The sequence below is a fragment of the Sapajus apella genome, unplaced genomic scaffold (assembly GCF_009761245.1).
Source record: "Sapajus apella isolate SASKATOON/1434 unplaced genomic scaffold, GSC_monkey_1.0 scaffold15, whole genome shotgun sequence".
In the NCBI taxonomy this organism is placed as follows: domain Eukaryota; kingdom Metazoa; phylum Chordata; class Mammalia; order Primates; family Cebidae; genus Sapajus; species Sapajus apella.
In genome coordinates, this window is record NW_022436955.1 from 30,769,012 (window position 1) to 30,785,093 (window position 16,082).

At 45.7% G+C, this 16,082-nt stretch overlaps 1 protein-coding gene across 1 annotated transcript in view; it reads right to left on the bottom strand.

Annotated features, from left to right (window-relative positions):
• Positions 1–16,076, bottom strand: part of ZCCHC14 (zinc finger CCHC-type containing 14) — an 80,608-nt gene extending 64,532 nt beyond the window's left edge. Inside the window, exon 1 of the mRNA XM_032284627.1 lies at positions 15,514–16,076. Within this exon, the coding sequence (XP_032140518.1) occupies positions 15,514–15,672 (159 nt within the window). The 5' untranslated portion in view covers positions 15,673–16,076. The remainder of the gene's footprint in view (positions 1–15,513) is intronic.
• Positions 16,077–16,082: the final 6 nt, after the last annotated feature.

Sequence of the window (16,082 nt, forward strand, 5' to 3'; positions counted from 1 at the left end):
ACTGAACAGGACCAAGAACAAGCAGAAACTGGAGGGGGCCTGTGGCCAAAGTGAACTGAGCACTGCATGGGTTTCCTGTCTCGGGGGAGAACCTGGTCCTCATCAGAGAAGAGGGGCGGCTAAAGCTCAGAGACCCCCCAGTCTGACTTGAAAAACGAAAGAGGAGAATTCTGGTAGACAAACGCAGCTGGAAAGCGACGGGGGAAACCCGGGAAGGGAGAGCACCCTGGGAGGGAACACCTTGCTCTGCACATAAACTCCACCTCCGGCTCTCTGTGAATCCTGAAACAGGCGAGTCTGGGACAGCAAGGTCACACTATGACAATTGAGCAGAGATTTTAGCTGCTGATAGCAGAGGAAGAGAATCTGGAGTTTGAGTCCAGCCAAAGGTACTGCCTGCTGAAACAAAACATCATCAACATTCTTCAGGAGAATAGAATGAAGTCCAGAGTTTCTACAGTGCATCCCCCCACAAAATCCAAGAAGAAATCCACAATTATTAGACATGGAAAGAAACAAAAACATAACTGTTCAAAGAGGAAAGTGTAAGCTCTGGAGAACAGGCACAGGACAGTCCCATGCTGGCAGCAGCAGCAGCAGGTAGGAACTCAGCAGCCCTTACAACAGGGCTCAGGAACAGAAAGGATAAGGGACTCGGGTGGGACCAGCTAAATGGGTCTCAAGAAAGAAATGGAACATTTTTTTAAAAATGGAAATTCCAGGACCAGGCGCGGTGGCTCATGCCTGTAATCCCAGCATTTCGGTAGGCCAAGGCAGGCAGATTACCTGGGATCAGGAGTTCAAGACCAGCCTGGCCAACATGGTGAAACTCCGTCTCTACAAAACATACAAAAATTAGCTGATTGTGGCTGTGGGTGCCTATAATCCCAGCTAATCGGGAGGCTGAGACAGGAGAATCACCTGAACCCAGAAGGTGAGGGTTGCAGTGAACCGAGTGTGTGTCACTGTACTCCAGCCTGGGTGACAGTGTGAGACTCTGTCCCGGAAAAAAAAAAAAAAAAAAGGAAATTACAGAACTAAAAAATGCTACTTTTAAACTAAGAAAAATCCTGTGGACGAGCTTTAACAGCAGACTGGAGATAACAGAAGACTCAGTGAATCTGAAGATGGATCAATAAAAAGTATCCAACCTCAAGAACAGAGAGAGAAACAAAGATCTGAAAGAAAAACAAATGAACAAAGCTCCAGGGACAATATCACGCAGTTTAACATACCTAGAGCTAGAGTCCCAAAAGGAGAGAGAGACTGAGGCAGAAAAACATTTTAGAGAAATTACGGCTAAAACTTTCCCACATTTGGTAGAAGGCATAAATTTATAGATCCAGGAAGTTCAGGACACCAAATAAGATAAATTCAATGAAATACTTGGACACATCATAGTCAGGCTGCTCAAATACCAAAGACACAGACAATTTTAAAGCCAGCTAGAGAAAACAACACGTGAACACAAGGGAGCAACCACCAGCGGAGCCCTAGAGGACAGACAGGGTCTCGACTTTTCTCAAAGTACCAGAAGAAGAAAGCTGCCAACAAAGAATCTCACATCCAGTGAAAATATCCTTCAATAGTACTTTCAAGAGCCAAACACGTTCTGATAAAAGAAAACTCGGAGACTTTCTGCCAGCACACGTACATTCCAGAAAATACTAAAGCGAGTTTGCCAGACTGAAAGGATGTGGTAACAAATTGGATCCTCAGGAAGGAATGAAAAGCACCCAAATGGTACACAGGCCTGGTTCCGCCTAGGGCCTGGGGAAAAAAAGGTAAATATGTGAGTAAATAGAGAAGACAGTATTTTCCTTATAATTTTTTAAAAGGTACATTCATACTGAAGCAAACAATACTGTATATATCGTGAGGTCAAACAGAGAGAGAATATGTACGCTTGCCACAGGAAGGACCAGGAAGCCACCTGGCAGCAAGACAGTGGCCAGCTTCTCACGCTGCACAAGGCGCAGCAGGGTATTAACTCTAGGCAGACGGTGGAAAGGTCAGAATCTACACTGTCATCCCCAGACCAGCCACTAAAATCATGCCACACAGAAAGCTAACAGATAAAATGGAATACCATGAATCTGCTTAAATGAAGTTTTAGAAATGGCAAAACTAATCAATGGTGGCAGAGACAGAATAGAGGGGGGGAAAGTTTGTTAAGGCCGGGGGTAGGGGGTGGGAACTGACTGGAAAATGGCTTGCGGGAATTCTCTGGGCTGACAGAGATACTGCACAAACCCCCATCAAGGCTTAAGCATCTGTCAAAACTGAAGAGGTGGTGGGCCGGGCATGGTGGCTCACACCTGTAATCCCAGTGCGGTACTTTGAGAGGCCAGGGTGGGCGGATCACAAGGTCTGGAATTCAGCCTGACCAACATGGTGAAATCCCACCTCTACTGAAAATACAAAAATTAGCCAGGTGTGGTGGCACATGCCTGTAATCCCACCTACTCAGGAGGCTGAGGCAAGAGAATCGCTTGAACCCGGGAGGTGGAGGTTGCAATGAGTCAAGATCATGCCACTGCACTCCTGCCTTGGTGACAGAACAAGGCTCTGTCTCAAAAACAAAACAAATCAAATCAAAACAAAAAAAACCTGAAGTGGTGAAAACATTCAGATGACACACTTAAAATACAAGCATTTCACCAAATGCAGGTTTTACCTTTAAATGAAAAGAAAAAAAGGAACCCTGACAAAATATTGGACTGCAGTACTGAGGACTACCAGTTAGATATTCTGTGCTGAACGAACAGAAATAAGCGCTGGGACGAAGGCAGGGGGAGGAGCTTTGTCACCAAGACCATGGATCCCACCCAGGGTCGGCTGCATGCCTGGGGCAGCCCTGGGCATCGGCAGAGCTGGAGGAAGTCCAGAATGACATCACACTCCCTATTTCTACCAGCCGCAGAGTCTGGGACTCTCTTTCTCATCTCATTTCATATTCTTCAGGTTTTTCCTCTCACTTTTTTTTTTTTTTTTTTTTTTGACATGGAGTTTTGCTCGTTACCCAGGCTGGAGTGCAATGGCGCGATCTTGGCTCACCACAACCTCCACCTCCTGGGTTCAGGCAATTCTCTTGCCTTAGCCTCCTGAGTAGCTGGGACTACAGGCGTGCACCACCATGCCCAGCTAATTTTTGTATTTTTAGTAGAGACGGAGTTTCACCTTGTTGACCAGGATGGTCTCGATTTCTCGACCTCGTGATCCACCCGTCTCGGCCTCCCAGAGTACTGGGATTACAGGCGTGAGCCACCGCGCCCGGCCTTCCTCTCACTTTTAATGAAGTCAACACACAATGTTAACTTCACATAATAAAAACAGCCACTTACTAATGTCACCTTTGTCAAATTATTTAGACTTAACCTCTGTTTTCTTACTGCTAAAATGGGGACACTATCATCCCTAGACTGGCCACTGAAATCATGCGACAAAGGAAGCCAACAGAGAAAACGGAATTCCAAGATTCTGCTTAAAAGGCAAAACTGATCAGTGGTGGAAAAGAAACAGAATCCAGGAAAAGAACAGAAAAAAGGCCCAGGAGTCAAGGTGGGTTGAAGGTGGAACCGACTGGGAATGGCCTAAGTTCTCACATATGAAAGATACTCTACCAGGAGCCTGGAGCCCAAACCACCTCCCAGAGGTGGCGTGCAAGTTCTGTGAGTATCTATTTGTGGCCGGGTGGAGTCTACACACCACACAGCGCTTCCCACACAACCTCAATACTCCCTGCTTTCAAAGCATCTCATTGATTTTACTAATTTTACTATAACTAGGTCGTTAGCATTATTCCCAAGCTTTTACTTTTTATTAAAATGCCCAAAATAGAGTAGGGGTGAGGGTTATTCCTCTTTTCCATACATTCAATCTTCTCCTATTTCCAACAGTTGAATCTTTTTTTTCAAGTCTAGACTACAATATTTCTAGAACTAGTTCTTATATATACATGTTTTAACTGGAATCAGTAAGAAACCTAAGGATACATAATTTCCTTCCAGTAATTCTATTGATGCTTTTATGTAAATGTTCCAAATAATTAGACAAATGATTCCATAATGCTCCCTTCTTAATGGGATGTCAATGTTGAAAGTATAAAAGAAATACAAATGAAACTTTAATTAGAATGAGTAACAGTTTTTCAATTTATTGACATTATGTAGCAAACTAAAACAGACATTATGTAGCAAACTAAAACATCTAGGCTTACAATGATTTAAAGTTTTAAAGGCATTAAAGAAAATACAATCCAGACAAACTTACTTGCAGAACTGAAAACGTTACTCCATGGAAATGAACTAATCCATATACACACCTCCACAGGGGAGGAGTCCACCAAAGCATCATGATGCCACGTGGTTTCTTCCTACTCCCTGCTGACGCATTGATAAACCCTGTGTGCATGCAACCCAGATAACCTCAAGCCCAACTCTCCTGTCAAAGTTTCTCCGGATGAAAGCTTTTACGTGCCAGTTTTCTTTTTTTTAATAGAGATGGGGTTTTTATCATGTTGGCCAGGCTGGTCTTGAACTCCTGGCCTCAACTGATCCACCTGCCTCAGCCTCCCTAAGTGCTGGGATTACAGGTGTGAGCCAGTGCACCTCGCCTTGTTGGTGCGCTTGCTTTTGAAAAATATAAAGTTAAAAAGAAAGTAGAATGCAGATGTTAAAATTCAAGTTTCATTAGAATCCACAGCTACATAATATATGAGAGAGGTAGTCATTGGATAAAGGCAAAAATTAAAAAGAAGTATCAACTGGTAACAAGAGTTACTACTGTGGCCACTGAAAAATCTGAAGGGAAAAACGCACTTGTGCTACAGTGGGTTTTCATCCATCCAGCACCCTCCTGCCCCTAGGTTTAACAGATGCTCCGCAGGTGAGCCCCTAGTAGGCGGCAGGAATTGCTAGGCTCTAGTGATTTAAAGAGTCACTTTCTGCCCAAGTCAAAGTCTTGGACAGACGTAGAACAAAACACGTAAGGTCTAGGATAAGGAGACCTTATCCCCATTATCGAGTGGGGATGGGGGTTCCACAAGTAACAAGTATCCAGTCTGAGAGAACAGCCTCTCCAAGGGCACACAAGAGAGAAAGCACAGTGAACAAGAGGAACTGCACCCACAGGCAGAGGTGCATGTGGACAGGCAGGGGGCAGATCGCATGACACAGCACGCTAAGACTGGTAAGCCAGAAATGAGGCTCCTGCATGCATTTTACCAAGACCATTCCATTGACACAAGGAAACTAGTGTTACAGACTAAAAGGGGGCCAGTGAGACCAGAGGGGGTTACGGAGGCAGACCCAGGCCAAGGAGACTAGAATGTTAATGAGGCTAGACCTAGGTCAAGGTCAGAGTTGGGTACATCAGTGTTATTTCTTAAAAGAGCTAAGGTACCAATGTTTCTGAACTATTTAATTAGAAAATAAAACGGAGCAGCTATGAAGTTGTTTCTTCTAGACTTTAAACAATGACATCAGCTTAATTCTAAAAGGAGATCATTGCTGACTTGCATTTTAACACGTATTTCTGACTGGAGGCAAAGTGGAGTTGGACTAGGCTGGGGCCATGAGAAACCTGGTTTCCTCAAGACTACTCAATCTGTGTCCTGCCTCCCTGGCATACTGCCTCCAACCTAAGCCTGGCTCCAGAGAAGTGTGCCAGGTATGTGACCACCATGACAAGTGGTCAAGAGAGAAATGGAGGAGAAAGGAAGGAGAGGAAGAAAGGAAAGTACAGGTGGGAAGAAAGGGAGACCCTGAGGAAACACTGAACTGGGGCTGTGACAGTGTGACTGGAGGCAAATCTGATGATGTTTAGGACTTGGTCATAAGCCAGTTGGAGGGGATAAAAAAAAAAAAAAGGGCATATCTACGACAGGCACAGGCCTCTGACTGGAGGGGAATTAAAAGGAAGGACAGAGCAGGTCAGGGATGGTGTCCTGGTCTGTTTGTGTTCCTATAACAGAATACCACAGAGTAGATTATCTATGAAAAAAAGGAATGTTATTTCTTACAGTTCTGGAGGCTGCAGAGTCCAACAGCAAGAGCCTACACATGCTGAGGCCTTTCCTGCTGGAACATCCCATGGTGGAAGGCAGACGCGGGACAGGTGAGAACGCCCCAGAGCAAGTCAGCAAGAGGAGCCTCACACTGGCCTTGACAACAGCACTGTCAGGTGACAAGGATATTGCCCCATTGTAATGGCAGTGGCAGAGCCCTCGTGACCTACCCACCTCCCAACATTGCTGCATTGAGGATTAAGTTTCTAAGATGCAAACTTTGGGGGAAACATTGGAACCATGGCAGGTAGGAAGAAAGAAACCCCCTTTTGCACACACTAACCTATTGGGAACCTTCACTGGGAGCTGGAGCTCTGGTTAAGCCTTTAGGTTTTTTGGATTCATCAGTGAAACTGGAAAAACCACAGCTGTTAAGCTCACGAATTGTAAAGCAAAAAGGAAGAAGAAAAGGGAGAGATGTCTGAGAGATGGCATCCTCAAAGTGCAGGAATGCAGAGGAGATACTGAAAACAAATATCCAGAGAAGAGGAAAACCAGGAGTGACAGAAGTGGTGGAGGCAACGCAGATCCCAGCCGGCCCAGCACACTCAGGCTGCAGAAGCCACCATCGGGGGAAGCGCCTCACAGCCATATTTATTTCAAACAAAACCCCAAAAAACCCTTCCCTGGGGATTGCTCTGTGTAGGAAACCCACAAAAAACGAACAAAAGGTAACAAACATAACTGAGAGTACCCAATGAACCTGGCCAACATGAGGTCATATGGATGGAGACATCCATGAAGCAGAACGCAGGGTCCAGAAGTAAACCCAAATAGATGTGGGAGCATAAGACAGCGACAGCTCAGATCTGGGAGGGAGAGCAGAGACTACTTAACAGATGGCACTGGGACAAATGGGCTGTCATCTGGAAAATATAAAACTAACTTTGTAACTTATACCAAATAAATTCCAGATGGATCATTTTGATATAAAAAGAGAATGACACAAGTTCCATGCCAGGCAACACTGCAGGGGACTGTCTTTAAAATGCACGGGGCGTCATGTGCATGTATGCACGATATACTCATATGTATAATATGTATTCTAAAAAACGCATTACACGTTATGTATTATGACACAAAACCCAGAAGCCATAACAAAAAGGACTGATAAATATAGCATTAAAAAAAAGAAAACTGCATGGCAAAGTCAAAAAACAAGATTAAAAAACCAGAAAACAAATACATGCAATTCCAACTAAAGATGATTTCCCTGAAACTTACAGAGTTTCTAAAAACTAACAACCTAGCCAGGCGTGGTGGCTCACGCCTGTAATCCCAGCACTTTGGGAGGCCAAGGTGGGTGGATCGCTTGGGGTTAGGAGCTTGAGACCAGCCTGGCCAACATGGTGAAACCCCATCTCTACTAAAAATACAAATAAATTAGCCGGGCTTGGTGGCTGAGGAAGGAGAATTGCTGGAACGTAGAAGGCAGAGGTTGCAGTGAACCGAGATCACACCACTGCACTCCCGCCTGAGTGACAAAGTGAGACTCCATCTCAAATAAAGTAAAAATTTAAAAAAGAAAAGACCACCAATCCAACAGCGATGAGCAAAGGAGACAAACAGCTCACCAAAAATCAGTGAAATAGTTTATTTGAAACAATGTTCAACTTCATTCCTGAAACTACACCACACCAGGGTGTCTCCACCTATCTGAACAGCAGAGACCAGCAAGTGGCTAACTCATCGGCCTCATTAAAGGTCAGGGATACAGGTCTTGTACATGGCTGTGGGAATTCCAAAAGCAGATATTGGCAAGAGATTTTGCAAAATAATTACAAAAGCACACACCATTTGACCGAACTCTACTTCCAGATTTCTCCTCCACAGGTGTACTTAGCTGAATGTGAAACGTCCCATCTGCAGTCTGTGATACGTAGGTGATATGTGTATAATATGTAAATGACACGGCGCTGGTTTGTAATAACAACATGGGAACAAAATGTCATCAACAGGGCCTGATTAAATGACACATTCGTGCCACTAAACCTGCTCTTTATGGACAGAAAAGCGTCATCTGGAAAGACTGCCAAGAAGAGGAGGCACCTGTGTGTATAGCGGAACATCAGGTATCTACTTGTAAATACATACAGTTTCTCTGGAAGGCTCTATGAGGAAGTGTACTATCTGCAAAGAGGGGAACTGGATGGCTGGGAAGAGTGTAAGAAACATGTTTTTTACACGTGAAATAAAAGTTATCAACACCCAGGGAAAGGAACAGAACCTTGCCTGACCCTTTAAACGTTCTGGGTGCCCTTTGCTGCCATCTGTGGAAGGGACTTTCCATGCAGCAGCCTTTGGCACTTTTCCATTTCTTACCTCTGGTTACATTATCTATCTAAAATTTTCCTTCACTGAAGAGATTGCTCAATACTCTTCCATAAAAATTGTTTTTGTCAAAGAAGTTCAAGGCAAAAGGCAGGTCACAGGAGGTGAGGAATAACTGAAGGTGAGGAACTAGACACAGCAGGAATGACTTCAGGAGGCGTAGCTTTGTTAGAGCTAGAGTATCAAGAACAGCGTGTATGTAATATCCTACGTGCACTGAAGCATGTGCGTATGAAGTCTTGAACGCACATCATACACACGTGCTTAATGTGTTTGTGCACATGTCTGTGTGAACATACACGAGCACAAACATGTCTGGAAAGACACACGCCAACCTATTCACGTGGACCAGGGCTGGCCAGCAGGATGGGAGGGCTTTTCTGCTGGCTGCTCTGGGGAGGCCTCAGAGCTGAAGCAACCAAGAGAAGTGGGGCTGGTAGAGGTGAGGGGTGTTAAAGGTGGGGTTTTGTTTAAAACACAAATTATGGTTCTCTGTTTATGGGTCAGGTGGGAAAACAGTGGAGGTCAAATACTGAAGGAAGGACACAGAAATCACCAAGTCCAAATACTGACCTACCAGTGACCCTGAGGAAACAGAGAGGTGTGACCAAACCAGCAGTGAGGGACCCGCCTTAACTAGGGCATCCAGGCCCAGATCAGACATTTCAAGGGCGATTTTTCTGAGAGCCTGCAAAGCACCCACCCCACTGGTAGGCTGGGTAGTGAATGGCAGGTAGAGTCCACAGTGCCCCTCTCCGTGGGTGAGCAGCCAGGTCCAGGGCTTTGTGGCCTGCATGTGAAGTCCTGTCCTGTTCAAGCATGCCCTGATCATACATGACCCACAGCTGTTAGAATAGCAATTATTTGAAAGATACTCTGTCTTGCTTCATCTTCTCCTCACTTTAAGTAGCTTCAGATTTTTTAACCCAGGACAAAACAAATTGCTAAGAATTAACCTATTTTGTTAGTTCTGGATTATCTCTTTTACCTTTGTTAGGAAATGTTTCTACAATGTGTCAGGTCTCTCGATAATAAAAACATCTAAAGAGACTGGGAAAAAACTCACCTTGCTAAAACTAATTTCTAAACTGTCAAGACTAAAGTCGAAAACCAAAAACTCTTCAATAATGTACTCTAATTAGGTAACTTGCAGCAATAGTTTTTACTTCAGCTGATGAGATAACTACCGTTCCAACTGGCAGTTTAAAAAAAAAAAAAAATGAAGGATCTTTTTCTAAAATCAAATCCCTCTAAAGTGGGGGGCAGGGAGAATTTACAGGAGAAATTTTTCCTAGCATAACAAAAATTTCTTTGTCATCTATTCAACAAACAAAAATGCCTCAGCACGAGTACCTTTTACTATTCTATGGTACTAGCTCGACTCTGAAGTTTTAAGACTCATGTAGATTTGTTGGAAAAGTAGATTAGAGCATCCAAAAATGCTCTAATCTAAAAGGCAAATGATGTTCATAGGACTAAAGAGAAAATGGGCAAAATCAAGCCTAAGTAAACAATATGCTTTGAACCTGCAGCAACAAGATGAACGTGGATGGTTATCTCCAATTCTTTTCTAACTTGGACAAATGACACCATCATATTACTCATCACACCCAAATATGACACAGAATTTCCAGTTTCTACAACTATACTCTGGAACATAGTATAAAACAGGAACTCAAATGTGTGTTGAATTGAATAAGGTAAATGTGAACTAGCTCATGTCAAAGTAAATGGCCTTAATTTAATGAGAGGGCAAAGGACAGTAATTAAAGTACCACATAATCCAAGTCATTAGACAATAGATGGCAGTGCTACTGCAGCTCCATCACAGCATCAACAAAAAGACCACCACCAACAAAGCAATCACAACTGCACCCCGGCACAGTCATGCACTGTGCAATGACACTTCCATCACGGACAGACCGCACAGCGCAGAGCGGTCCTGTAACATTATAATCCTGCATGTTTACTGTACCTTCTGTGTTTGGATACACAAATGCCAATGGGTTACAGTTACAGTATTTAGCACAGTAGCATGTTGTACAGGGTTACAGCTGAGAAGCAACAGGCTCTACAATGTGGCCTGGGATGTAGCGGGTTCTGCCACCTAGGTTTCTGTAAGTGCACTCTGTGATGTTCACACAACAAGATCGGCTCATGACGCTTTTCTCAGAATGTATCTGTATCTTTAGGCAGCACATGACTGTATGTCTTGATTCCTGTATCATGTACTGTACTTTATAACAGCTGGCCAGAAAAAAAATCCACTATGTGTTAGGATATTATCTCCTGCAGTGTAAAAAGCACAGCAATGTATACAAAGACAGCCAGAAGACTTAGTTCACAGCTGCCCAGAGCAAATGTTAAAGATTTGTTAAATGTTAAAGAGACAAAACAGTGTCTTTGGGTCACAGCTATTCCTTTAACCAGCAATGACAACAGCTGCTCCAGAGTCCATTCTGGTGGAATGCTAGATGACTCTTCACTGCAATAGGCCCAGAGTTTAGGGCTAAAGGAGAAACCAAAAGAACTCACTTACACTTTTCCTGATAACCAGAGGATGAACTAGCCCACGTTTCACCTCTGAAGGCAATGATTTTCAACAGCTTATGAAAACCAACGAAGCAAAAGCTGTTGCTTATCTTTGGGCAGAGATTTTCAGCAGGTTTATTCACAGTATTTGTGTCTATCTAAAGTTTCTACAGTGCTTATCCTCTGGCACTCATGACGCAAGCCAGAGGAGAGTTCCAGAACTGTTCCACACAACATACTCCTAATTAGGAAGACCACTACCCCATCGCACCCCTGCACCAAGCACTTTAAAAACATCATTTTAGCACCCCCTTAAAAAAAAATCAGGCCCATGAAGTAGTTCATTATCCATAACCCCAGAATGCTGAAACACAAAGGGCAGGACCCTCAAAGCCTCAAGTGGGGCCCTGCCCCTGCCCATCAGGCCCTGCTCCTCCACACCTGTAGGTGACCTAATGCACCAGCCCAGAGGCTCTGTCCCTACAGCAGTGTTCCCTGTCACCTCCAGCGGCAGTTCCCCAGGCCAGCCGAGGCCACACACACACACAGCTCTGCACACAGCACCTGGCCATCCACTAGGTTGAACAGGAGCCCTCAGGACAGCCCTATGCAGACACAGGTGCCAGTGGCCCACAGAGGATGCGCTAAGTGTTAGGCACAGTGTACGGGGTGAAGACAAAGTGCCATGAGCCACGAAGAACAAGGTCTAAAAGCAAGCATGTGAAGCAACCCCAGGACCCACCCACTGAGGAACAGGTGAACACAACTCGGACTCTTCACACAGGATAATGCCACTCGGTTGTGAAAAAGGAAGAAGCGCTGACACACCCACAGCCCTGAGAACACGACACCGAGTGAAGGAAAGCAGTCACAAAAGGCCACAAAAACTGTGTGGTCCCCTTACATGCAATGTCCAAAAACACCACTCATAGACAAAAAGGGATGGTCAGGGGTTGGAGGGGAGGGGAACGGGGAGCGACTGCTAACAGACAGTGGTTTCTGGGGCTGATGAAAGCATTATGAAATTAGTGGCAGTGGTGGTCATGCTCGCACAGCTACATGACTACACCAACAGCCACTGGCTTCCACACTTTAAACGGGTGAAATATATACAGTATATAAATTCTCTTTCAATAAAGCTGTTATTTTTTAAACAAGAATAAACGTGCATATACCATAGCATATTATCACTGACATAAAGAAAAAAACTGCAAAGGATTTAACTATTTCCAAAACTATGGTTTTATATTTACGTCAAATAAACAGACAGCGGAAAGTCTAAGCCAACTTTCCCCCGCGGTTGGCACCTTGGAACAGGCGACTGCAGGCACAGCAAGCAGCAGCCTGACAGGCTACTAGGCGGAGAAAAACTCATTCAGCCTACCATTAGTGTGGCTACTGTGAGGATTTTTCTTTCTGAAGGTAAAATACAGGTATGTCTACCTTATACTCTCCACATTTTTACACCTCTGGAAGTTCTCAGAATAAAAAGAATTTTTAAATAAAAACACAGGGTTTGGACAAGCAATTGCAAACAATGACTATTTCAGAAAATACAGTTAAAACAAATTTTTTTAAAAAATTTTGAGACAGGGTCTCACTCTGTCACACAGGCTGGAGTGCCGTGGCACCATCATAGCTCACCTACAGACTCTACCTTCTAGGATCAGGCAACCCTCCCACCTTGGCCTCCCAAGTAGCAGGGAATATGGGTGTGTACCACCACTCCTGGCTAATGTTTGTATTTTTTTGTAGAGACAGGATTCTGCTGTGTTGCCCATGCTGGTGCTGAATTTCTGGCCTCAATCGATCTGCCTACCTTGGCCTCCCAAACTTCTGGGACTACAGGCATGAGCCACCTCACTGGGCCAAGAAATAAAAATTTAAATTGGATAAAGAATTTAAAAAGCAATTGACATTAGTATCTTTAAAAGAAAAATACAAAGTCTCTATGCCAAAAGAGCTCAAAACAAAATACAACAGCTTACAAGAGAATGCAAACTGCTTTAAAGGGGCTGCTTTTTCAGGATTACACCAAACATTACATTTAGAAACTAAGAAGGCAAAATACTTAAATGCTAAATTTCATCTGAATTGCCTGCTCCAAGCAACAAAGGGTTCATCAATGTCAGGCTTGGCTTTGAAGCAGAAACAGAAAGTTAAATGAATGGGTCTGAAATTAGCTTAGCAGTGACACTGAGAATGTAGGGAAAACTAGAAACCATGGTTGTTTTGAAGAACGGAAACAACAGTCCAAGGTTATTCCTTAAAATAATCCTCTCATTAAGGGTCACACAATTTTCCAGTTTTCCAAAGATGAAACAAAAAACATGTCAGCTCCAAGTAACTATTCAAAAAACCAATTTAGAACACATAAACACTCACCAAGATATAAGTAATTCATTCTGTAAAACATGCCTTGCTTTAAGTTTGCATACCTCTATAAAAATGAATGTTAAAAGCCAGAGAGACCATAAAGGAGAAAGCAGCATTTGCTGCACATCTGCTGGAGGCTCATGTGTATTACCTATGGAATCCTCAAAACAAGCCTGTGAGGGAGGTCACATCCCTTCTGTTGCAATAGGGACACACTGAGAGGGAGGAGGATTCTGGCCAAGGTTGCACGCCTGGTAAATTCAGCGCCCATGGCCTTGGGGCTGGGAGGTGGGTGCAAGGGGTGAACTGAGAGGAAGAGATCAGCCCCTTCATCTCGTCAAAGGGATTTCTGCTTGACAGAAAGGCTCTCCTATAAAAGACATTTTTGTTCTAGATTGAGCTCCCTGCCCAACCAAAATAATCATCACCACTGTCTGCATAAAGTGATGCACCCGTGCTCACACATTAAGAATCCCGTTAAAGAGCTGACGTTACTGTAGCAACAGCCATAGAAATTATTAGTGGGTGGAATCTACACAGAGGAGTAACGGCACATGAAACTGACCATAAATGACAGACAGTCCATGAATAGATGACAATTTGCAGGCATGTCAAGGCTTACACAGATTACTACAAGCAACTACATTTCCTAGGACCCTCTGCAAAGCACACAACCTGGAATCTAGGGTGGGAACTGACCTTAAAAAGAAAACCATAGTCTGGGAGATAAATGTCACCAAAAAAAAAAAAAAAAAAAAATCAAAAAACCAATGTATGTACCGCAACCACTTCTTAGAGGAAGACATTAAAAAAGAAAAGCCACAATCTAGGATTGAAAGATAGCTTTAAAAACACACACACGCAACCTAGCAAATCTTCTCAGCCACTCATGAAAGCAAAATCCTATCAAAGTTTTAACTTCAAAGAGTTTAAAGACACTGCAAATAGGCACTCAGCAGGACTAGTCCTGACTGCAACCTATTCCCTTCCAAAGAAAATCGGTTTGTAATCTAAATGCACACCACACCCGGTCAAAATAATCTCTTCTCAAAGCAAACTTTTGGCACTGGATTGCGGGGGGCTGTTAAAAATAGCTTGAGCCCCAAACACTTTGCGTTTTCAGTTCTGAAACACTTAGACAAAAGTTCACATCGCTAAGTGGATGGCCACGATGCCCTTCCAGTTCAATTAGGAGACTGGAGATCTTTAACTTAACCTAACATTCCTCAAGGCACCAGTGCCCTCCCTCCCACTCAGTCAGCCTGGGTTTTGTCTCTAAGGGTCGCCAACAGATAGCCGTTTCACGGGCATTTAAGGCTCTGAGTTTTTTTCTGTTACAGGTAGCCTGGCTCTTAAAAACGATCACACACACACAACGTTCACAGGCAATGTGAACATTCAAACACACACGTGTGCACACATATGCCCACATGCGACATACGCGTACATCATACACCATACATGTGTCCATAAATGCGCTCACACGGACAGCCACGTCCCGCGCGCAGGTCCCCAGCGACACAGGCCCCACGCGGTGCCCCGGACACCTGTGCTGAGGGAGCAGCCAGGACCGCGAAGCCCAGCGCCTCCCAATGTTCACCTCACTGGCGGCTTCTGTGGCCCCGGCTCCTTCCTTTTCTGGTAATAAACACCAGATTTGGAGAAACCAAAACGACGCAATATGTGTTATCTGTCATCCATTAAGGGAACAAAGGCCTTATCGCGTTTCCAGCCGGGAAGTGAAAGGAGAGCACCTGGGGCCGTGAGCTCTGACCACGGACGTCTCCCGCACCGCTCCCGCGGAGCCCCCGACCCAGAGCCCCCGCAGCCACTCCTGCCCGAAGGGAGCGAGGTGGAGGCTTAGGGACACAGGGAGGTGACTGAGTGTGGGCTCTGCGCCCCGGTCTTAGGGTGCAAACTTAGGGTGCGGAGTGGGGATTTGGAATGGGGGCTTGGGACACGGGGTGGAAACTTGGGGTGGGGCTTTGGGACACGGTGTGGGGACTTGGGGTATAAGGTAGAGGCTTGGAGTGGAGAGGTGGCGTACACATTTCGGGTGCGGGGTACTGGCTTGGGACACGGGCTGGGGGCTCGCGGTGCAGGTTGGAGGCCTGGGTGAGGGGCTCGCGGTGCAGGCTGGAAGTTTGGCGCACAGAGATGGGGGCGCAGCGCTGGGGTGCGGGGCAGAACTCGGGGCAGGCACGCACCTTGTGGCAGGCCGGGCAGGTGGGCAGCACGCCGCCGGGCCCGGGCGCGCCCTTGCCGCCGTGGCCCCCGCCGCCGTTCAGGCTGCTCTGGATCTGCGTGAGCTCCTGGCGCAGCACCTGCTTCTGGTGGAAGCTGAAGGCCGGGTGATTGGAGGCCATAGTGAACAGCAGCAGGAACTCATCGCCCGTGCGGCCCTCGTTGAGCTGCAGCCCGTAGTTGTGGATGATGGAGTCGATGTGCGTGAGCGTGCGGTAGAGCACGCCGGCCGCCTCGCGCTGCTCCGAGCCCAGCAGCGCCAGCGACACCAGCAGCTTGCTGCGCACCACCTCGTCCGTCAGGTTGGTGAGGCTGCCCAGGTCTGCCGGGTTGTTGGCCTTGATCTCCGAGTCGCGCAGCGAGTGGTAGTCCTTGCGGGCCAGGTCCTCCAGGCACGAGCCGAGAAAGCGCAGCTCGAGCGGGATGCACAGGTCCAGCAGGCCGCACAGGAACTCCACGCGCTGCGGCGACGGCAGCTCCGAGAACCAGCGGTACACGCCGTCCCTCTGCAGCGGGCAGCGCTTCTCCACCA